Raw genomic sequence first — 24130 nt, 5'->3', positions numbered from 1 at the left:
AGAACATCAGGAAGACTGTAATAGAAGCTCCTTCTCAAAGCAGGTCAGCTATGAGATCAGACCAGGCTGCTCTGGGCTTTATCTAGTTGAGTTTTGAAAACCTCCAAGAATGGAGACTGCTAAAGCTAGATGTCTTTTTAAAAAGGTATCTCTATGACATAAAAGAGAGTACCTGTATTTGAAATGCATGGTGCTATAAAGAACTGTGGCATCCTAGGGCACTAGAGAGACTCCAGTAAATTCAACTACTCTTTTGATAAAAGATTATTATTTCTTGGTACACATTTAGAGAACCAGCTCAAAGACATTCAGTTCCCACTGTCATTGTAAGCAAAGATTATTAGAGCACCTAAGAAGTAGGTCTTGACTTCACCTCAAGCAACATTTGTTTGACATTATGAAGATCCTAGCTGTGCTGTTCTCCTACCTATTCTGCTTCTCTGCTAGCAAGACCCTGGTGGTCTGATGAAGAAGCACAAGGAAAAATGAGTCTTCCTTTCCTCCCTGACCCAACTCTAACAACTTCCCACTCTTTTGCTTAATCAGTGATGTAGCTGAATCAGGCTATCCTTCACAATAAAGTTCTTGCTAGGAAACCAGTGATTTGAAGTGAAGATCTTGTGTTTATGCACACCTTTTCTTGTTTCTGATTCTCCTAATGGTGACAATTTCTGAAAATTCTATGGGGAATCTGGAATACGTAGTAAACTACTACATGTTTTTATACCAAATACTGCTTAGTACAGCTTGTACTGTCACATTTTAATAAGATGTCTGCAGGTATGGAAGGAGAGATAAAGAGGAATTCTGTCTGCTGTTAGAGGAATGACCATGCTGTATGTGTTGCTGAGCTCTTTCATAAAGCAACTCTGCAACTGATAGAGCTGATTTTTATGGGTGAAGGAATGGATGAGAGCCAAAACTAAAAATAGCCCAGTACTTAAGAAATTTTACTGTCTCTTTTGAGCAGCTAAGCAAGAGCTAGTCTGGAGCACGTGGTCTATCCACTTCCTGCCATTTATTTAATGAGAGCTCCAAGGGGTAATTCAGAAGATGAGAGCTGGGTGTCTGAAAAAAAATGTTGTAAATACCATCCTCAGGGACAAGCAAGCATTTTTCTAATGTAACTGTCAATTACATTCTTCGAAGAAAAATACAATTCTTGTGCAATTTAAATTTAAAAAAAAAAAAAAAAGCATAGAACTTGGAACATGTAATTTTTCCTCTTTCAATCACATACATAACAATTAAAAAAAAAAGCCCTAGTAGAAAGGAAAAGGAGTTAGATTGCTGAAAGAATGAACTTTCACTTTTAAAAAAAATACATCCGTTGTGTTCAACCAATCCCAAACATGGATGACATGAAAAGATTGATACTTCAGCAACTATGAACTTTAGCTCTACAAATACCTGATATTTAACACAAAATCAGACTCACTGGGGTGGTTTTCTATGACAGACTGGAGAGGTGAATTTTATTTTTTTACTTATTTTTATTTATTTTTGTTTGTGTCCTTTACCTCACTGTCATTTTTATATAGAAAATATATATTTTTATGAAATTTGTAACTCCTTTTATGAGTCTTAATGCACAGTTACTTTTTTTCTGTTATGTGTAGGCATTGGTGATGAGCTATTCTCTTTATTCTATGTGTTACCAGTAATTTAGATGCCCAGTGAACTTCTTATTTTGTATGTCCTGATACTGGGTGTGTGTCTGAGACATCTAAATTTTGTGTAGGATTATTTTCATGTATAGTATGTAGAATATCTAGTTTTATTTGAGTTTTAAGCTGAAGAATGAAGTCATCTTTTTAAGGATTCCAGCTGCAGATATAGGTGATCTTATGCAGGTAGTTCATATCGCATATTTTCTTCACTCATACTTCTTTCATTCAGAGTTGTCTGAGTCCTCATAGGAAACCTTTCTACCACTAACAGGGATAAACTGCAAACTTAGCTTTCCCAGGACACCATGAAGAAGGTTTAATACACTGGAGCTCTGTCTTGATAATTACTGCTGAAGTTAGATCATCATTTACAACTTTAGCAGATACCTCTTCCACTACTGTCTTTTAAATCTTTCTTTTCAACACTCAACTGTCATTAGCATCAAACAGCGTGGACACACAAAAAAATGCTCAAGCATTCTCCAGAAAAAAATCACAGTGAAAAAATTTTATGAGGAAGTGGCTGCTTTGTAAAGTGCTATTCTTTAAAAATCCTCTTTGAAAAATTTAATACATTGAAACTACAAATCTCATACCTTGCTTGAATTGGAAGCCTTAGTGCATACTTAAAAATATTTTTCAGACACACTTTAAAAAGTATCTTCTCAGGAAAAGAAAGCCATGAATGCTCAAGGTTACCAGTAAAGAAAAACACATTGCTATTTATCCCCCAAGTCTCAAGTGAATTTTCTAACAGTCGTGAATCTTGAAATGAGAAGCCTTTGGTGAAAAGCAAGGACAGAGGGGGTGTTATTCAGGACAACTCTTAATATACTTTTCAGTGTCAGATCACGCGAACTTCATTGTTTTGTCCTGGTTGGTTGAGGAAATTGATGGGCGAAAGTATTTCATGACCAAAATACCCTGAAGTGTTCATGCTTCCCTCCCTTCAGTTTGGGATTAATTCTTGGTGAGGAGCTGGAGGGCTTTCTTTAGAAACTGAAATTTTGCCTGTTTGACAAGACTTTCTTATGTTTTGCAGGTAAGAGTACACCCAGTTTGCTCTCTTCTGTACATACACATGCTGTGCCTCTCCAAAAGAGGACCTCTTAAAAATTATGGCCAAATGGCTAGTAAGAAGTGTAGTATATAAGAAGACTAAAAGTTCCTAGTAGCTGATAGGTAGCTGCTTCATTTCAAGCACAAAGCTTAGTCCACTCATTTTTAACAGCACAGAACAAACATATAACCAGCTGTTCTGGTAACCAAGTGCTAAATAAACTTCTCCAGATTTGTTCATTTACTGTTTTGTATTCCTGAAATGTCGTAATCTTGTTCTGTGAAACTGGAGAATAGTTTAGACCTTAGTTTCAGGTTATGTATTACCATCCACATAGAAATAATTCAAATGGCTACACAGTTCTAGAGAAAGGAAATTAAAAAAGAGCTGAAGATTTGTGTTACCATAGAATCATAGAATTCTTAGAGTTGGAAGGGACCTCTGAAGGCCATCTAGTCTAACTCTCCTGTAGTGAACAGGGACATCCGCAGCAAGATCAGGCTGCCCAGGGCCTTATCCAGCCTGACCTTGAATATCTCCAAGGACAGAACATCAACAACATCATTAGGCAAACTGTTGCAGTGCCTTACCACCCTCACTGTAAAAGATTTTTTCCTTATATCCACGCTTCTACCTCCTGTATCCTACCTAAATCTACCTTCTTTCAGCTTGAAGCTATTTCCCCTTGTTCTGTCACCACAGACCCTGCTAAAAAGTCTGTCCTTTCCTGTAGCTCCTCTTTAGGTTCTGAAAAGCTGCTCTCAGGTCACCTCACTGCCTTCTCTTTTCAAGGCTGAACAGCCCCAGGTCTCTCAGCCTGTCCTCATAGGAGAGGTGTTCCATTCCATGGGTGATTTTTGAGGCCATTCTCTGGACATGCTCTAACAAGTCCATATCTCTCCTGTTCCGGAGACTCCACATCTGCTCACAATACTCCAGGTGAGGCCTTGCAAAAGTAGAGGGGCAGGATCATCTCCCTCACCCTTCTTGTCACACTTCTGATGCATGGGATCGGGTTGGCTTTCTGGGCTGTGAGGGCACATTGCTGGTTCATGTCCAGCTTCCCATCCACCAGTTCCCTCGGGTCTTTTTCAGCAGGGCTCCTCTCAATCCTTTCATCCCCCAGTTTGTTCCAGTAATGGGAGTTGCTTCAAACCAGGTGCAAGATCTTGCATTTGGATTTGTTGAACCTCATGAGGTTCACCTGGGCCCTCTGGCCGAGCCAGTCTAGGCCTATCTGGATGACATCCTGTCCCTCTGGTGTGTTGACTACGTCTGTCTCAGTGTCATCAGTAAACTTACTGAAGTTGCACTTGACCCCACTGTCAGTGTCATTGATGAAGATATTAAAGATTATCAGACCCAATACCCACCCCTGGGGGACACCAGTTGTCACTGTGGATCATGAGTGACTTGTAGTTCTCATATGAGAAACTGCACATATACATAGGTAGATACTGAGTTCTAACATTTTCATATGCTGGGTGGTTATGGTTTCACTGCTATCTGGATTGCCTGATGATAGCGTAAAGCAGTCATGATAGTATGAATGACTGTATTACTATTCTTGAGGCAGAATAAAACTTTTTTCCTCAAGTTTCAAAGAAGGATATAAATACATATACCTTCAGCCTTTAACAGCTCACGTTTGAGACAGAAAGATCCATTTGCTTTATCCTAGTTTTTTCTGTGTCACTCCTTTCTTAACCACCTCCCCTCCTTGGTGAAGAATACTGAAGGCAGAAATCACTCCACTGAGAACCATGTTTTGCCTGACTTATGCTTAAAAGTCTATCAATTACTATATTCTTGTTGGCATTTATAAGAATATAATTAGATATTGCTCAGGGGAATTTACATTACGTTTGACCTGTGTTACAAGGTGCTCGTCATCTTAAGTCATAAAGTATTTCCACATTCATTGATGGTGAATTATTAATTGCGGACTGAAACAAGCTCCAGAAAGGACTCTTTCACCATTTGAGAAGTGCTAAAGTTGTGTTAATGAAGCCCATATGGACTTACAAATTAGCTAATTTTTAATCAATTAGATAAATTACTGCTGGGGGATTGACCATGGAAGCCTGAGCCCTAGATAGCTGTCAACAGATATTTTATTTTAGTTATGGATTCTTTTCCATTTGAAGGCATGAGAAATGCTCTGCCAAATTGTGCTTGCATTAAGAGGAAATGGAGAAGGAGAGTGGTTTTTTTTAGGTGGTTGCAGTTCCTGTTCCTTTGGTACAGTTAAATCTTGTGAGTAATTGTACCTTAAGCAGCTGCTAGGGTTAGCTCCAGTGGTTACACAGCCAAGGGGCTTGGACAGAGATGACTGAACACTTCTGTCCCCTGTATCTTTATTGATGTCATGGATGAGGGTTTTGAGTGTACCCTCAGTAAGTTTTCACCTGACACCAAGCTTGGAAGAAGTGTCGATCTGCCTGGGGGTAGGAAGGCGCTACAGAGGGATCTGGACAGTCTGAATAGCTGGGCTCAGGCCAGTGGGATGAAGTTCAACAAGACAAGTGCCCAGTCTCTTTGGTCGCAGCAACACCACTCATCGCTACAGGCTTGGGGCGGAGTGGCTAGAAAGCTGCAGAGAGGAAAATAATTTGGGGTGTTAGTTGGCAGCTTGCTGCATATGCACATGCTGCAGTGTGCCCAGGTGGTCAAGAAGGCCAATAGCATCTTGGCTTGTATCAGAAATAATGCAGCCAGCAGGAGGAGGGAAGTGATCGTTCCCCTGTACTCAGCTCTGGTGAGGCCACTTGTTGAGTATTGTGTTCAGTTTTAGTTCCTTCACTACAAGAAAGAGATGGAGGCCCTGGAATGTGTTCAGAGAAGGGCAGTGAAACTGTGAAAGATCTGGAACATATATCTTATGGAGAGTGGCTCAGAGATATGGGGTTGTTCAGTGTGAGAAGAGGAGGCTCAGAGAAGACCTCACTGCACTCTAAAACTCCCTAGAGGAATTTGTAGAAAGTTGGGGATTGGCCTCCCAGGTAGCAGTGATAGAAGAAGAACTAATAGCTTTAAGTTGCACTCACGATGGATATTATGAAGAATTTCTTCTCAGAAAGAATGGTAATGCTTTGGAACTGGCTGCCCAGGGAGGTTGTGAACTCACCATCCATGGAGTTGTTCGAGAAATATGTAGATGTGGCACTGAGGGCCGTGGCTCAGTGGGCATCATGGGAATGGGTTGGTGGTTGCACTAGATGATCTTACAGGTCTTTTCCAACCTTAATGATTCCACGATTCTCTGATTCTCTGATTCTCCAATTTAAAGCCAACATAGGATTGTCTGTGTGGTGCAAAAAAATTGTGGTAAATTTGATAAAGCTACTTGATCTTTTTGTTTATTGAAAGGATCCTACTAAATGGATTAGTATGTCCACTTCTTGAAAAAAACTCATATTTAAAAACTAAAGTTTGACAAAGCAGAGAAAAGCAGAAGACTCTCTATATTAAAAACATACAGCATGAGTATCTGGTTTATTTTTTAGAATAATTGTCACATATTCAAATGAAGCTCTTATGCAAAAAAAAAAAATAATAATACACATAATCAAAGTAATTTTTGTCTAGATTTTACGTGGAGTAGTGCTGGCTGAATTTCATAAGCTATTTAGCTTTGTGTGCTTTTACTGATCACTTTTCACGCCTGCAAAAAACACAGGACCAAGGCCTGGGAGCAGTTAATTTTCACATAAAATAAAAATTTTGGTTTTATGTCTAAATCCAGAAGACCCACTCTAGCTTCTTAGTATCATGCTCTTTGTTTGTGTAATTTTTGCCAAATGAATTAACATTACTAAGGATTTTTCCCCTACTTATAGGTAGGCTATGCAATTAAACCCAATTAAGGTAGTAATTCCTTTGTAGCAAGCTGTGGTGTGGATTTTCTGGGGGAAAAACAGGAAATTTTGCCATTTTCCTGTGACATTAGGGCCTGGAAATTTTTTATTCTATTGTGCCCAATGCCTTTTATCCTAGATAGGTGCCTAACATTGGTCAGATAAATCTGCCATCTGATGGTATTTCTTTTAGCTTTCGAACATCTACACCTGGAAGAGGTGTATTACATCCACTATATTCTCTTTAGCAGATCCAGCATAAAACTGTACCTCCTACCAACATTATGATTCAGAGCTGTGCTTCTCTTTTTCGCAGAGGTAACACAGCAGTGTGCTCCCTGGCATTGCTGTCACACTGCCCTGTCTCCTTGGTAGGTTATTTCATGCATTTGACTCCCTTCTGCAGGTGTTAGTTCCTGTTACGATAACTTAAGCTCCTGGAAAGCTCAAGTAAAAGCTTGCTGATAAAGTAAGCCTTACTAGAATGCATCCTGAATGCACATGAGCATTGTTTGGGCCCCACATACAGCAGTTGTGTTACTGAAAATATTTGTGTCAGGAAGGGTATCATTTTGATTTTCTGTAGCATTCTGGTAGGAAGACCTTTTGCAGTGGAAGTCTGAGGGTATCAATTTTTGTCTTGCACATGTGGGCAAAGTTTCAGGGCAGGCACAAATAACCACATAAGTGGAATATTTTATATGTAAAAAACATGAAGTACGTGACACATTCTCTTCCTGGTGGAGTAGCTAGCTTGAGGAATAGAATGGGGAACACAGCTAAATGGTGATCAACATCACCTGTAATATTTCAGCATTTTATGCTTTAGGGTACCTTTTTGTACCTAAAGTGTCGCTTCTTTTGAATACCTTGAATATCGCTGTAGGTGCCACTGACATTTTGTGATACAGGCAGAAAGCAGTTTGTGTTGATCACTGTTTTGACCACGTAACAGATGACTCTGATGAAATGAATTCAAGTCACTGAGTAGTATTTTGGAAAACTGACAGTGCATAAGCATCATCGAGCTATTCTACAGTTACACTGAATAGTCAACAAGTTTTGTCACTAATGAATTGGGTGGACACAAATGAGCAGTGATGTAGAATTTAAGAGAGTTTTTCTGTATCAGCTTTTAAGCCATTTGGCAAATGAAGAAACCTGGAGCTGGGTGAATGTGGTGAAAAAAAATGCCTGGAATGTCTAGGCCTGTGTTTTCTCAAGTGCACAGAAATAAAATATGACTGTTGGTCAATCATAGTAATGGGCTTTGTATGTAGGGTTGTTGCTTCTGCATTTTTTGTTCTGTGGCACTTCTGTGTAACTATGTTCTATCTTCCACGGAATTCAAAGATTTTAGTTTTGAAATTCAAGTTAGAATTTTGGAAGCTGTCTTTTGGGATATTGCAATAACAAGACCCACACAAAATCAAAACAAAACAAAGCAAATGCGCTCCTAACTGAATTGTGCTTCATGCTAGTAGTAAATTATTTAACTCTCTAGTTTGCTGAAGAAAAAATAAATTCCCTCTCTAAATGTGAGAATAAATGTAGAGGTAAGATTTTGGTTCATTTGTCTCAAACCAAATGCTTTTTCATGTAAGCAACTCATATTAAGTTGATCATTAAAATAGCTTAATTAGCGCAAATTGTTCTTTACTCACTGTGTATGACTGGGACTCACATATTCATTTCATATAGGAAATACTGTAAAAACTTAAAACTAATGTAATTACATGACAACATAGATTGTGTATCATCTTGCTACATTTTTCAGAGATTTGAGTGTTATTATTTAATTCTACTTTAGCAGTTTGGGAAATTATCTATGCTGGGCTCACCTACTCATTCAGTGCAGTGAGAGGCTTAGGGAAGCTTACTTTTATACATCTTCACATCATGCTGCTTGTTGTACCCTTTTCCTATTCCAGATGACTAATCAATGAAGTGAAATAAAACTCACAATGTTAGAAAATAAATGTGTAAATTGAAGCGGAGAGGAGGATTCTTTTTTGAAACTGGTGTTTCAGTTAAGTGTTGAATTGGGCAGAACTAGCCTATATTTATTGCCTTTTTATCTATAAGTTGAGTTAAGAGCCAAATCATCTGACCTATGCATTTTTCTGGAAAGTGACTGAAGGAAATAAAGTCATATAAATCACACAAGTCTGGATTGAGTAAAAAAAAACTAGCAACCACTCGTGAGTTAAGGAAAATAATATGTTTATGTTTTTTTCTAGAACTTTTTTTTTTTTTTTAATAGTAGGGGAGCAAGAGAAACTTGTATCAGTAATGCTTCTTCTAGATGTTAACCTAGTGCATAGGAAAACAGACTTTCATGTGTCAAATTTCATCTTTTTATTCTTTTTTTTTTAAAAGCAAATTTCACTACAAGATCAACGTAGTTCAAAAAATTTAGTCTCTTGGGTTCAGATTTGGTTTAAACAAGGGAAATTTAATACTTCCACTCTCTATAAAAATCTGAGACAGAAAACAACACGAGTGGCTCTAAGCAAAAATTTCTTCTCTGTAAAAGTGGTCAGGAATTAGAACAAGCTGCCCAGGAAGGTGGTCAAGAAACATTTAGATGTGGTACAAAGGGATGTGGTTTAGCAGGCAGTATTGGTGGTAGGTGGACAGTTGGACTGGATGATCTTGAAGGTCTTTTCTAACCCTCATGATACACTGATTTTATGATTCTATCCACTGATAAGTTTTGCAAGGCACAAGTAAGTTGTTTTTCTCAAACCTACCCAGTCAGTATGGTTTATTCTGGTCATACAGAATTCATGTGCATTCATTCATGTGCACTTACTGCTTGTTCTTTTAAGTTCTTCTGACAGATCCGTAGATTATTAAGCTTGGCCTGTACATGTAGGCTATTCCCTCTAAGTAATTGCATGGCTATCAGAGGAGATAAAGGAAACTTAATTAAATGTACCGTGCTTTTACATAGCTTCTATTCCCTTAATGGAACAAAATGATACTGTTGTCAACAAGTAAACTTGCTCATCTACTATACCAACTCCACAATTAATGTATATCATTGTATTTACTGGGACAAGCAAATTGACAGTTGTAGTTCAGGCATTAATTGCACAAGTGGTTATTATTATTTCATACTGTGATATAAACTAGTATGCTAGCTGGGTAGAGGTCAGATAGTCTTCATTCAAAATCTTTATTGCACTTTATTCCAAATATTTGTATTTGTCATTTATGGAAGATATTTCTGTTCCTCATAGAGGGTTTATGAGGTCCTGCATGTGCTATTGCTGTTCTGCTTAATTCAGTTTGTTGTGGTACTAAGAGAGGAACCAGCATAAGAGGGTCTTAGAGACTAAGGTGACCTCTGGTATCACTGACAAAAAAGTTCCATTAAATCTAGTGTAAGCACATGTATATCTGTCACATTGGAACACTTGTAATGCCTGCTGTTGTTGGCAGAGATGCAACACACACTAAATTAAGCAGAGGAAGTACCTAGAAATGCAGCAGAGGCTTTTGCAAAGGATCTCCATCCTGTTGTGTGGTATTCAGTTTATGGGACCAGGAGAGGTGCCTTTAGCCACCTCACTGCTCAATGTGGTGTAGTTCCTCAGCCCACTCTGCTGCAGTTCTGTCTAACTTCACTCTGCAAAGCTGGCCTTCACTGCTATATCTGCAGAATCAGCCTATAGCTGCAGCTGCCTCATCAGCTACATGTACACTGCCAAATGCAGGCCTTGACACCAGGGGCCAGCATCTAAACAGTGTTCACATGTTATTGCATGGGCCCGTGCTGTGTCCTTGTGGCATAAGACATAGTTTCTGTTTGTGCAGAGTCCTTCCCAAATACATGCAGTGCTTTGGTGGCCACGTTGTCACATGCCACTGTGGAGCACGTATGGACATAAGGGTTTCAGCTGGGAATGCCTGAAGATTGCATAGAGCCTTTTGGTGTGATTTTGGAAGACTCTACAGATGCCTGTCTGATTATACAGACAGCATTCACAGTTTGGTGTCTGGTATGGACCAGAGAAATCTGGGGTGCCTGCAAATTCATAGGGCCTTGAGACATTCAGGACGGTGGGCCCTGTTCTGCTTAGGGGTGGAGGTATGTTCACTAGGAAAAGAGCTGTTCCTTAACATTACTGTCACAGCGTGGCTGTGGAGAAGGTGAGAGAGATGCTCAAATTCACAGAGATGTAATTGATAGCACAATTCAGTGAAATTCTTAGAACCAGAGTAGCACTCAATAAATGACTGAGAGAAGCATAGGGCAGTCACATTCACTCTTTTCATTTTTTATGGTACTGACAGGGAATGAATTGTATCGATGCACATTGTTCGAGGTAGGATTTTTGAAGAAAACAGGCTTTTGTCTCCCTAGGGCCTCTGGAAAATTAATTTGTACTGATTCAAAGTGTGAATTTAAGGTTAAAGTGCTTTAAATTATTGTGTATAATGATGAGTTACAGAATGAAAGTGGCCTTCATTCAGGTCATTTTAATGTCAGGGTCATTGTGTCCTAATATCTCACTTGCTGATAACCACATCGTGTAATTGCTTTTATATAGTGAATGATTAAGTGCCAAAACACCTTTAGTCAGGTTGACTTTCTTCACAGCCAGATACTTAGTCATTTTAGAAAGTGAGACATAAGTTCCTAAGTAACTTAGGTTGCTTTTGAAAATTTAGTTCTGTTGCAATATTTGAAATATTCGGCTCCATAGCAACAGCAAGGAATTGTTCCTTATATTCTGTATTAACTAAATGGACTAAAAACATGACTGGTTATCAATTTTGAATAATATCAGCTACATTACAGGTATAAGAATAAAATACTTTGTGATATTGATAAGCAATTTCAGTAGAGGAGTGAGGACAAATCTTTATTTTTTTCAGAATATGTGATGAAATTTTAGGTCTCCAAGGTTTTAATGTTTTGTGTGAAAAATCATAGGAATTAATTAGTTGTGCTTGCTCTTGCAAATGGCTAAAATTTATAAAACAGAGTTATTGATTTTGTTTTATGCTGTATGACCTTCATGAAAAGATAACACAGTGTCTCCTTGGTGTATGAAAATTAAATGACTAAGACAAAAATCAGATCTTTGTAAAAGAGTAAAATTAAAATGAAAAAATTAAGATTTTCTTAGTGCTGCCATGATATTCACAAGTCATTCACATTGTGAAATGATGTTTAAAAGACATACTTTCAAATTAAGACATTAATAAGATAAATATGCTTTTAAAATAAGACATTAAATTGCTAACAGTGTAAATTTAATGAAAATCAGAGTTTGAATGGATTTTATAAATCCATCCAGAGTTCAGTAGCAGACAGTGCAAGAAGCTTGGAAAGTTTCTTCATTGATTCTGTGTGGAAGAGTGACTCTTCTTTTTTTGCCCCACTTTAACATGGGTAGGAATGGGATTTAAATCCCTGATGGATAAGGACTGTAGCTGAAGCATTCATTTTGTGTTAATACCCAATCTTCTCCATCCCATGGAGTGCCTTTCCAGGCTACTACAATTGATTTCCAGTGTTTCAGAAAGCTGTGAACATCACCATACTTGGACATTTTTGTCTCTAGCTTTGTTATCTTTTAGAAGAATTTAATTCTGAGATATGGTGGAAAGTGTTTCCATGAAGTATTTGCTTCTTGAAAATAATATAATTTAATTGAGGTCTATTTCTCAGTGATAAGTTTTGATGCTGAAAAGTTGTCTGCCTTGTGGTTTCAGTAGGTCCAGTGATGAATTAAGACTGTCTAATGAAGTACAGAACCTGAATTTAAGTGGTAGGAGATAAGTAGGATACAGCCACTGATTTTCATTGTGTAGTCATGTGCCGCACAGTGAAAGGAGTTGAAAGGAGTCTGTGCCATTATTCAACCTCTTTGGTCAGCTTCATCCATCAAGTCTCTTCTGCAAAGATTTTGACCTTTCTGCAGTGTAAGACAAGAGATGCCTAATAAGAGAACTGTCTGTAGGAACACCAAAGAGTCAGCTTTTCTGTCCATGGGCTACATGTGTGCTTTAGATAATTTAGAACTTGAAAACATGATCAAACTGAAAGGTTAAATGCAAATGAAAAGTCATGTATGAAACACCCTGAAAGAGAAAGTTGTAATATCTTCATAGGCACTTCTCGTCCAAATTTCAGAAATAGATTCTGCATTTCTGTCATCCGCACTGAGGTAGGACTTGAGAGCTCAAGGATGCTGAATATCTCCTCACTTCAAATATGCTTCATGAGCCTCCTTTTTGCTACAACACGACTTTATCATTTAAACTGTGTGTGTTACTCCAGTCTATAGAGCCGATTCACAACTAAGTTTCCTTTGTTTTGTGCTGATGTAACTCCGCTCAGATCATATGAATATTCCTTGTCCCACATGGAAGAGCAGATATTTCATGCTTAGTTAATATTCCTACTTCTCTCCCCAGGGTATCTATCTTTCTTTGCTAAAAATTCTTTTGAATGCTCTAATTAAGAATAAAATCTTTTTTGAATATTAATTAGCTTTTCATCGTCCTCACTGAAAATATTTAACTCAAAGCAATTTCCCGGTAATTATCTTCTGATTATAACTTTGAGAAGACTTAACATTTATTAGAATAAATTCCAGGTTATCAAATAACATTTCCTTTTGCGTGTGTCCAGTTAATAGCAACTTCAGATAAAAACACAATCAACAGTAGTCATGAAGAGATAGTTGGTTTGTTGCTTTTTTTTTTATTTCTTAGGCTTCCTACCTACAGAAACTGTCATTCCTTCTGTAGCTTTCTCTCTTTTGCTGCTTTGTACTTTCACGATTTAACTGTATGGTAGATGACCATGTCCCTCAAGCTCACTACTTCAGCATCTTTTGAGTGTTTGAATCTGTTAGGCCTGTACAAACAGCTTTGTACAACTTTATGTGACCAGGATTTTTCTTTGTTGCCTTTTCCTGGAATGGTGAGGTAGGACCTGATGCCTTTCTGTTCCATTGCTCTTCCTTCAGCTTTCTGTTTATTCTATGACTCCTAGTTAGGTATAATTGAATGCCTGAGCAAAGCTTTTCTATTTCAAAATTTGTTTTGAATATTTAAGAGGAAGAAATTTGAGTTTCATGCTACATAGCATGTGGTACTTTGGATGAGCAGCAGGACAAACTCTAAAGACATCATATTCAAATTCTTTCTATTGTGAAGTAGCTTTCCACTTTGAATAGCTGGCCATAGGAAATACCCTTAGATATCTCTGTAAATGGGTGAAATTCCCAAAATGCCTGTTTGAAATGTTTTCTAAATCAGGATGTGAATTGAGGACTTTAACCCCGTGCGAATAAAAGAGGATTCTTTTGAGCTTTCAGGAATACTTCGTGGCATGCTGCTATCATCCTCTGTGCCAGCAGTCATCATCTGTGTCTAACAAAGCCATATCTGAATGGAATCAACTGCAACTGTAGCCCATTGCAGAGTCCTCACCCTTCCAGCCTAGTACCTTGGTGTTATCTTGAATTTATGAAGATATCTTAAGTTGCCCTTTAAAGCTTACTGTCTTTTCCTTACAGCACCATTTACTGTTTTTGTTACTGAGCTGGGAGCAGTAACTGTTCTCACAGCACTGTGGAAGAACATTTGCAGGACTTTATTTCACATGACACATTTCATAAGGATCTTGGGCAGAATTCCTTACAAGATTCACCCAAGAATTTGATGTAAATTCAAACCCTTACAATGTGTTTCTGAAGGGAAGAAGAAGCAACACTGACTGATTTCACTAGAGCTATCTGATACTGTTGTAAGAGAGCAAAATCATTACAAGTCCCCTTTGCTTCCCTGAGCTTGATGAGCTGCTCTGTACAGTTCACCAGCACAGCTGTCAGAAAGGATTGCTCCTTACTTTCAGCATGGCTAATACGTTGCTAGCAGCCAGCTGATGTTCCTCTCCTGCTGAATGATAGTGCCCATTCCACCAGGCTCTTGGTCTGCTTCCAGCCACTATTTATAATCTGAACAGCAGCTGCAGAGACTCTGCTTCATTCATGTGTATCAAGTCTTGTGGAGCTAGTTACTATTACCAGATGCCAAATGTTGTAGTGAAAGTACTCCAGTCTCCATTCAACCAAATTTCTCATTTCTGTCATCCCAAGACAGTGACTCTCGTCATACCTCTATAGTGCAGATCAGTGACACCAAAAGAATGTACTTGCCCCTGACCAATGGTTTGCAACTGTGACTACAGTAGAGTAGGAAAACCAATTTCTAATTAGTTCAGTTTAAAGCAACATGTCTAGTAATAAAGCCATACAATAGTAAAAAAGCATAATTCTGCACACCCTTCTGTAAATCTAAAGTAAAGCTTAAATCGTGTTTTACAGTGCTGATATTGCCTACAGTGCAGCAGGTAATGAATAAGCAATATCTCAGAAAACATCTCTTGATTTGGACTGCTTTTGTTTCTTTGTTTCTTGAAGGCATCTCTTGAAATAACTTCATTCTGAATGCAGCTCATTAATGTGTGCTCCCTGCCCCTGCCTGTGCAAGTCTTCTCCAACTGTCTAAACATGGTGACTGGAGATTTTAGGATTAATTTTCTGTAAGCGACCTACTTCACAGAGAAAGATTCTCATTTATAGCCTCTGGCACTCTATTCAGGTCACAGATGGACAGATAGCAAAGCTATTCCTCGGTGACTTACTGGAGTTGTAACCAATACCCAGTGAGAACAGAGATCAGCTCAGTGTTAATTGGTCAGAATGCCTAGAGGTATGCAAGATCATTGAATCCTAATTTAATTTTCAGGGATGTCTCAGTTATGCTATAGGATACTAGACAGTGCTTTGCTGTAGGAGCATGTTAAAGCAGGGATAAAAGTACTGTGTGCTACAGAAGTTAAATATCTGATGTTGAAGCCTTAGCCTTGAAGGTGGACACCAGGCACAGTTCTGGCTGTGGAAGTCTCAGATATTACCCATGTAAGAGATTCGGTGGCCAACACCAAGGATCAGAGGTTCTGGGAATGTTTACTTACTATGAAGTGCTCACAATCCCATGAACTGTCGACACTGTGAAGATAATTCTACTTACAATCAGTATGATCTAAGCCTTTCTTATGGAAATAATTTTTGTACATTGTGGTCAGTGAAAGCAATAATACTCCTGTTTTACTGTTAGCCATTACAGGCCCATTTTCTCTCTTGTAATTGGTTTATACTCTGCTGCTGCAGAAGTACTGATGCAGCTGTTTGTAAAACAGCTTGTTATCTTGTGTTCAGACACTCAGAATTTTCACAAAGGAAATTACTAGGCTTCATCTTCTGCTACAATACTTGCAAGCGTTCAGTAGAACTTTTCATGATGAGAAAGGGGCAACAAGCCAAAGTGTGAAGGGTGTTTCTTTTTTTTGAAAAACCATCTTAAAACTTTAAGTGTGCCATGAATCCAGTGTTGTTAACTGTGACAGGACTGAAGAAATGTGTATTAAAATCGTGGTAGTGCCAGTAAAAGGGTGCATGGCTTTCAGAACACAGCAAAAAAAACATAGTTAGTCATGTCAAATCCTTAAGCTGCAAATATGTTTGTGCTCATGTCATCCTGTGTACACAGACTGCTCTACTCTTTGAGCTGCAGTGCAGAACACCTTTAAAGGTGTTCTGTCAGGAGCCGCATTGCTGTTTGGATCACTTTCACCACTGAATGCATGTTCCCATTTCAGATGAGCAAGTATATTTGTGTTTGTTTCAGATGTTTGCAGCCATTAAGACTACATTAAGACAGAGCTTTGCTGGTATTTCCTATGATGCACTCTAATACACTGAGGGCAATCAATTCCTTTTAGCAAAAAGCATTTCAATCAGTAGTTAAATAAAAGGCTTTAAAGAGTATGTGTAGCCCTCTTATACGTATCCTGAGGGACTGCAGTGCTAGCCATAGGCTTGGTTATGATTTTGGATTACCTGTGTATGTGCTTTCAGCTTCTGACCTGTATGTTTCCCACCCCAGGTCTCAGCCCCAGAGTTTTCTATCCTAAGGGAGAATTGCTGTTGAGCCTAAAGTTTGTCTTTCTCCTTCTTTACTCTGGAGCTGTAGATAAATTTGAACCAGTGTAGCCCTGTAGGTATAGACCTTAATGCAGGTAATTTTAGTATGGTTTGAGAGCAGCCTGTTATACATTTTATCAGTTCCTAAAATAATTAATTTAAATCTAAATAAGTCCAGTTTTAATAAAAATAATCCACAAAGCATACTTCTTTTTTTCTCAATATGTTGTTTGAAAAAGCTAAATCAGCACTTCTACAATGGGTTGCAGGCTATTTTAATCAGATTATGATTTTAAGAAGTATGTTAATACAAAAAAATAATCCATGCCTTTGATTCTTTGTTTTCTCATATTGATATCCATCACACTGTATTTATGTTGGAGAATGCGGACTTTTATGAGAAGAAACAGGATAATCCTAAGTAATTGAAAAGTTAGTTTTGTATGTGACAATACACAACAGACTGATTTAAGTAATATACTTCTATTTTATGGAGCAATAGCACTATCTGTAAAAGATATGAGCAGGATTCTTGTCAGGATGGTTAGGGTACTGAGCAAAGGTGAAAGTGAGACACCATGAAACCCACTCACATGGTTACTCAGCATTAATTTGTACTCTGTCTTCTGAGATCTTCTGAGCTTATAAAAGCTTACCTGTATCATTGTGAGTATACACAGTACAAGCTAAACCCTTCATCTCCCTTTTAGTGTCTTCAATTGTGATATGAAGTGGTCAAACGGTTCACCTCTGTGATAATAATAATAAGACACATAGCTTATAATCCGCTGTGTTAACTGAATATAGTCTTGTGTGTGTGTGTAATTCTTCTTGAGGAAAGATGAGTATTATGATACATTTTGTAAGCAGGATTGGTGTCACACACAGTTTGCTACTTGTCCTGCTGTATTGGACCTATTGAATATAGCCAATTGCATGAACCTGTTGGTGTGGTCATTTGTTTGCAAGATCAGAACATCCAGAAAGAAATGGGAATGTGATGATGAACTAGAATTTTCACAGAATTTGTTGATATGATGTGCTATTGTAGATGAAAATTTGATAAGAGAAACAGAAGCATAGACATTGCTTCAAAAATTTGTTCTCATCTTCTTTAATATGTGAGTCAGTGTTCCCTGATGAAATGGGATTATTAGTTTAGTCATTTAAAATTTAAAATTTTTGGTGGCACACTTCTAATTAGTTGAATAGTTCATGCAATGCTAGAACAATTTGAAAGAACCCACGTTCCTCTTCTGAAAGAACTTGTATTCCTGTTCATGTGGATGTCACAATATATTTGGAAGAAAATGCTGGAGCATGGAAGAATCAGACATCCCGTGTTAGTGAAACAGTAAATGTGATCTGAATGGATAATGAATATTACTTGATGACTGGCTGGCTTTGAACACCTCAGGAAGTTCTCTAAGAATTATCATGTTTCTGAAACATGCTTTTGTGGGATGGGCTATGCATATGCAATTGCAAAAAAAGAAACCTAGTGGGTAAAATGGTGGCAGAATGTTTCATTGTTTCTATATGCAAAGTTCAGATAAACCTATAAATTTAAATGCAAAATATAATTAAACATATTGCATTATAATAATGAGAAATAGACTATAATAATTACTCATAATTCACCTTAAATGCAAAGTCATTTTGACCGAAGTTACAAATCATTGGTTTTCAATGGTGCTTTTAACAGTAACCTGATTAGACAAAAGGAATTATTTTCTCTCTGTATGTTCCGTGTAGGTGTGCACCTCATACGCTGCTGTCTTTACAAAAGTAAACAATGATGACCTGTTTGAATACTAATACATTCACCTGATAGGTCTGACATTTTTTTTTCCTTTGCATACTCAGTATAAGGATGGAGTCTACAGATGATGGATGACTACTTATCTTTGAAAACTAAAGACCTGTATTTGCTCAGATAATAACTAAACTATAGGCAGGAATTGTTCGTCCATAAGCTGCTCAATAAACCCCACCACCAGAATCCAATTTGCAGTAATGGAAAAAATCTCTGTGGTTCTTGATCTTTGGCTTCTTTGCCAATATTACTGAAGAATAATTAACACTATTATGATGTTGAAATATGAGATCTTAGAACTTTAATTATAAATTAATTTTAAAAAAGGAAGTATAAAGTATATGTCAGTCACAGAAGGCTTGCATTAGGGCTACTAAGCTGTAGTTCCAAAGCACTACATTATTTCTCTTGTAACAGATCTCTTTCTACAATATCTTTCATTAAGGAATAGGTTGAAAAAGCACTTAATACATATATGTTAAAATGACGACTAATCATATGCATATGGTAAAATTACAAGGTGTTGCATTTGGGAAGTTGGTGTGTATTTCATCATCCTTAACATTTTATTAAAACAAAATAACTGTTGAGCTGGGACATTAGAGGTTGTTTTCCAATAATGATATATTTATATTAAGAATTCTGTTGATGACTATTTTTTGCATTTAAAGCTTGGATATTTGAGCACTTGCATTCTCATTTGAACATTTAGTCATAGAGGTGTCTGAGGATTCTCATTCTGTTCTTGCAGTTCGACAATCAGCAAGCATTGGGAGGCAGAACTGGCCACGCTCAAGGGTAATAATGCTAAGCTCACAGCAGCCCTGCTGGAGTCCACTGCCAATGTAAAACAATGGAAACAACAGCTTGCTGCATATCAGGAGGAAGCAGAACGTCTTCATAAGCGCGTAAGTCAAGTCAAACAGCCAGAGTCAGTGAGACGGAACTACTGGTGAATATATTTACTCATACTGAAATAGAACAAATAAGCATAATGTTGAAGATTTACCTAAATCTTTGACTCAGACAATAATGACCACTTTAAAGCACAAGGAGTTTCTCAGGAAGTTCTTTTTTATCAGTTCCTTTTCTGTAGAGGATTTTTTTGCAGCAAAAGTTACCTAAGCTGTGAACCATAGAACATTCTTGCCAGCATTCAATCTTCATTTTATGTCAGCTGCATCATATTTGTTTCAGGGCCTTCTCCATAGAGTGCTATGGAGTCATTACATTCAGTGTCCTCTTGCCTTTAAGACCATAGAAATGTGACATCAGATCTGTAAGTCAAAGAAATCCTTTTGTAGTTTCCAGAGGTGCTGAAGCAGAACAGCTTCCTTTTGTCCTTGCACGCAAAGAAAACTGAGCATAGGATCAAGCTCACAATGTGCAATTAAAGATCTGCTCCTGCATGCATACAAAAAGGGACAGGATCCCATTCTCTACTTTCACAGAAGTCTTTTGACAAACCAGAAGTTACAGCTTAGTGCAGGTAAGAGTAACACTCTTCTGGGAGGAATAAAAAATATGCAACATTGAAAGCTGCACTGTGAATATAAGTATACAATTTCTCTTCTCTTTTCCTATGTAATACTTAATATATTGTTATAAATCATTCTGTTTTATCCACATGAATTTGTAATTGTAGCTTAAGACATATTTCTGTGCAAAGTGAAGGCAGCCATAAGACACGTATGGAGGAAAGATGTACTTCGGGAAATTTATTATAGTTTTGTTATTATCAGGAAATTAACTTAAGGAAAACAAACAAACAAACAAACAAAACAGAGGACCTTGTTGTGATTTAATCCAGCAGGTCGCTGGGCTTCACACAGTTGTTCACTCACTCATCTGCTTCCCAGCAGGACAGGGAGAGAATAGAAAAAGATGAAGTGGAATCTGTGGGTTGAGATAAAACTATTTACTAAGATAGAGAAAAGGATAATAATTATGACAAATGTATATGTGTATGTATATGTATTATAATAAGTGATGCATAAGTAATTGCTCACTATTCCCCGACTGATGCTCAGCTAGCCCCACTATCAGCAGAAGAGAACAAGAACTGACACCCCCTTCAGAACTCCTTCCACGTGATGTTATATGGTATGTCATATGGCAAGTTTAAGACAGCTGTCCTGATTCTGTTCCATAGTAGCTCCTTGGACTCTTTGCTGAGAGTGGCCTTGGCTCTACGCAACACTGGTTAACAGGCTACTGTAATCATTGGTGTGTTATCAACATTGTTTTTCTCCTAGAAACAAAACATAGCATCATACCAAACACTTTGAAGTAAACAATTCCATCCCAGTTGAAATTAAGACAGATGGAACTGAGCTTGTTCAGCTTGGAGAAGAGAAGGTTCTGGGGAGACCTCCATTGTGGCCTTCCAGTACTTACAGAAGGCGTATAAACAGGAGGAAGAACAACTGTTTACAAGGGTAGATAATGATAGGACAAGGGGGAGTGGTTTTAAACTGAGAAACGAGGGGTTTAGGTTGATATTAGGAGGAAGTTTTTCACACAGAGGGTCGTGATGCGCTAGAATAGGTTGCCCAGAAAGACTGGAGACATTCAGGGTCAGGCTGGATGTGGCTGTGGGCAGCCTGGTCTGGTGGTTGGCGAGCAGGAAAGTAAAAACTAGATGATTGTGGTCTTCTTCAACCCAGGCCATTCAATGATTCTCTATGCTTTTGTGCATGAAAACAGTATTCTGGAATAAACTGACAGATGGGAAAGGTCAAGTACAAACACAGCAGACTTTTAATTTGATTTTACATGGTGAACTCTATTGGACAAAATAAGATATGGAAACTGTAGTTAGCCAAATTGCAAAAGTTTCTCTCAGACCTGCACTGAACCTGTCCATTGAAGGCTTCCAGTACTTGAAGTTAGTAGTTACTGATAAGTTTGGCAGAAAATTACCCCATTTGTGTTCCAGCTTGTACTCAGATATCAGAGTGTAGGGGTGGCTAGGCTTAGATTCTGGATGATGTCCAATTCAACACTCTAAGTCTGATCACGTTCAGTAGAGCATTATCACAATTATGGATTCACAAGTAGCGCACTGACCAATTCATCTAGTCATGTTCAAATGGGCTCTCACAATGACCCGTAAGGAATTTGTCAGCATTCAATGAGAACTCTCATGGCTGGATTAGTGAACAGTGCAGCTTATTAAAGGAGCACGAGTACAGGTTATTTTGGACTGCTGTTGGTAAGTGAGCTGTGTGCAAAGCACATGAGGTTGACTGAAAATAAGAATAATGTTTCCAACTGCAAATGCATTAAATTAGGGAATAACTCTGTACAACATATTCCTAAGTTTCCCATGGGCAGCACTCTGCACAACTCTGTTTGCAAGTGTTATCCAATAGGTGTCCCTATGGGGAGGAAGGGAAGCTCAGCCCATTGACTGATCTTGGAAGTCAGCAGTGGTATCTTCCCTTCCATTTTTCTTCTCTTAAGGCATGTGTATACTATTTTCTTACTTTAAGATGGAGCTTGAGTGACTTTAGTCAAACAGAAAGGTGGAAAACTGCTGGTTCATGGCTGGCTCACTACAACAATGCAGCTTATCAGTTCCAATAGTATCACTGTGTCCCCATCCCTGCAAAGATTATGGAGTCTGTCCATGGGTCCTCCACCCTGTTCTGCCCTCCATGCTGCTTTTTCTTAGCGTCATCTCACCTAGTATTTGCTAACAGCTAAGATTGCAGGTCACATTAGGGAACAATCATGGAACAGGTTATGACCTGGGAAACCATAGCAAGTATCAGGCTGTTGAAAATGTCCTATATCTGGACTGACTTGAAATGAGAATCTTGCAATCCCAGCTAAATGAGTTGGGAAGAATCGGGAAGAATAACATTTTGCAATAGACCCTAACTGCATGTGTTAATCCGTCTAGATTAAATGCATGAAGTGCAATTAAAACTGGTGCTTTTTTTTGCAGATTATTTTCAATTCAAGAGATTGGCAGATGATGGCAAAATTGCTTTGCTTCAGAAAGATTCTATTGAGGCACAAGCTCAATATATGTTCGTATGGAGGCTTCCAGTTGTCCCATTTAAGCATCCCTTTGGAATGGTGGAAGCTCTAACCTGCGGTTCAGTTTTGTGAATGAAAGATAATAATCATAGCTGATAAATTTATGTAGATTATAAACTTATATCATGATTACTACACTACAGAAGTTCATGTAGATTTGACCACTAGATAGGTTTTACAGTGAATAACTTTTTGCTAAAATATAGACATAATGAAGTGGCATTCTTCATAATAATATGTATTAATAACTTCAGTAGCAAAGAGGAGACAGTGCAGTTCTGATCCGACAAAGATTAAAAAAGTAAAACAGAACAACAACAATAACTGAATTTCCTGCCCACAGCTGAGAGACCCGTGAGACAAGATGAGCAAGTTGTGATGATAGATGATCCCTTTTTCTTCATATTGCTGTCCTACTATTGGCAATCACTATTAGCTACATTCATTAATAGATGATTATTTGTAATCATTGTAACCTCTGCCAGACAAACTTCCTGCACTCATTTTGTATTTCTGAAGAAAAATAAAATGCTGTAACATGGGATCATCTACACTGTGCCCCTACAGTCATCATCTACATGCTTGTATTAAAGTTTCCTATAATTGTTGACCACCAGACTTACTGATGTCTTGCATATCTCTGTGCTTATGGCTCTCAGTTGTGTGTAAATTATTACAGGATAGTTCATCAGGAGTACTGATCTGTGTTGGAATTGCTTTAAGAGAAGTACAGGCTTGGCTAACACTGTAAATCAAACTCTCCAGGCAAAAGTGTGCATTGATCATCTCAATTCATTACCTGTACAGCATAATACAAATGCTGTTCTATCCCACGTGTTGGAAACTGATCTTTCAATTTGAAATAGTGCTCCATTTCAGAAAGAAATTGTGATACAGATATTTCTCCATTACACGTACAGCAAATGTGCTTGTGAAATGCTGCATCTGCATACTGTTGGCTATGGTACATTCAGTAGCAAGGAGTGTTATGAAACTGTATGATATAGTCATTCCGTTTGGTTTATCGTAGAATTATGGAATTACAGAATGGCTCGGGTGGGAAGAGACCTTAAGGCTCATCCAGTTCCAATTTCTTCCTAACCTCTAACCTAAATCTCTCCTCTTTTAGCTTAAAGCTGATACACCCGTCATTACACACTGTGACAGAGTGTCTCTCCACAGCTTTCTTCTAAATCCCCTTCAAGTACTGGAAGGCCACAATGAGAACTCCCCACAGCCTTCTCTTCATTCTGAACAAACTCCTGCTGCTTCAGCCTATTATCTTAGAAGAGGTGCTCCAGCCCTCTGATTTTCTGGGCCTGCTCCAACAGCTCCAAGTCTTTCTTGTGCTGGGGGCCCCAGGTCTGCGTGCAGTATTCCAAATGGGGCCTCATGACGGCAGAGTGGGACAACAACCTCCCTATTGCTGCTGGCCACCCCTCTTTTGATGCAGCCCAGGATGCAGTTGGCCTTCCAGGCTGCAAGTGCTGCTGGCTCATGTCCAGCTTTTTGTCCACCAGAACCCACAAGTCTTGTTCTCAGTGAGTTCTTACCAAAGAATCATAGAATCCCTATAACTGGAAGGAACATTAAGAATCATCTAGTACAACTCTTCTGCAGTGAACAGGGACATCTACAGCTACATCAGGTTGCTCAGAACCCAG

At 38.3% G+C, this 24130-nt stretch overlaps 1 protein-coding gene across 1 annotated transcript in view; it reads left to right on the top strand.

The window, feature by feature from the left end:
• The window catches only part of HOMER1 (homer scaffold protein 1), a gene marked incomplete at both ends in the record, with an annotated part of 65523 nt that overhangs the window by 24777 nt on the left and 16616 nt on the right, over positions 1-24130 (top strand). Inside the window, 1 exon segment of the mRNA XM_079548378.1 lies at positions 19171-19327. Within this exon segment, the coding sequence (XP_079404504.1) occupies positions 19171-19327 (157 nt within the window).

The sequence above is a fragment of the Tetrao urogallus genome (assembly GCF_951394365.1).
Source record: "Tetrao urogallus genome assembly, chromosome: Z".
NCBI lineage: Eukaryota > Metazoa > Chordata > Aves > Galliformes > Phasianidae > Tetrao > Tetrao urogallus.
Note: the sequence above shows the minus strand (reverse complement) of the source record. Positions and strands in the feature narration are given on the sequence as shown.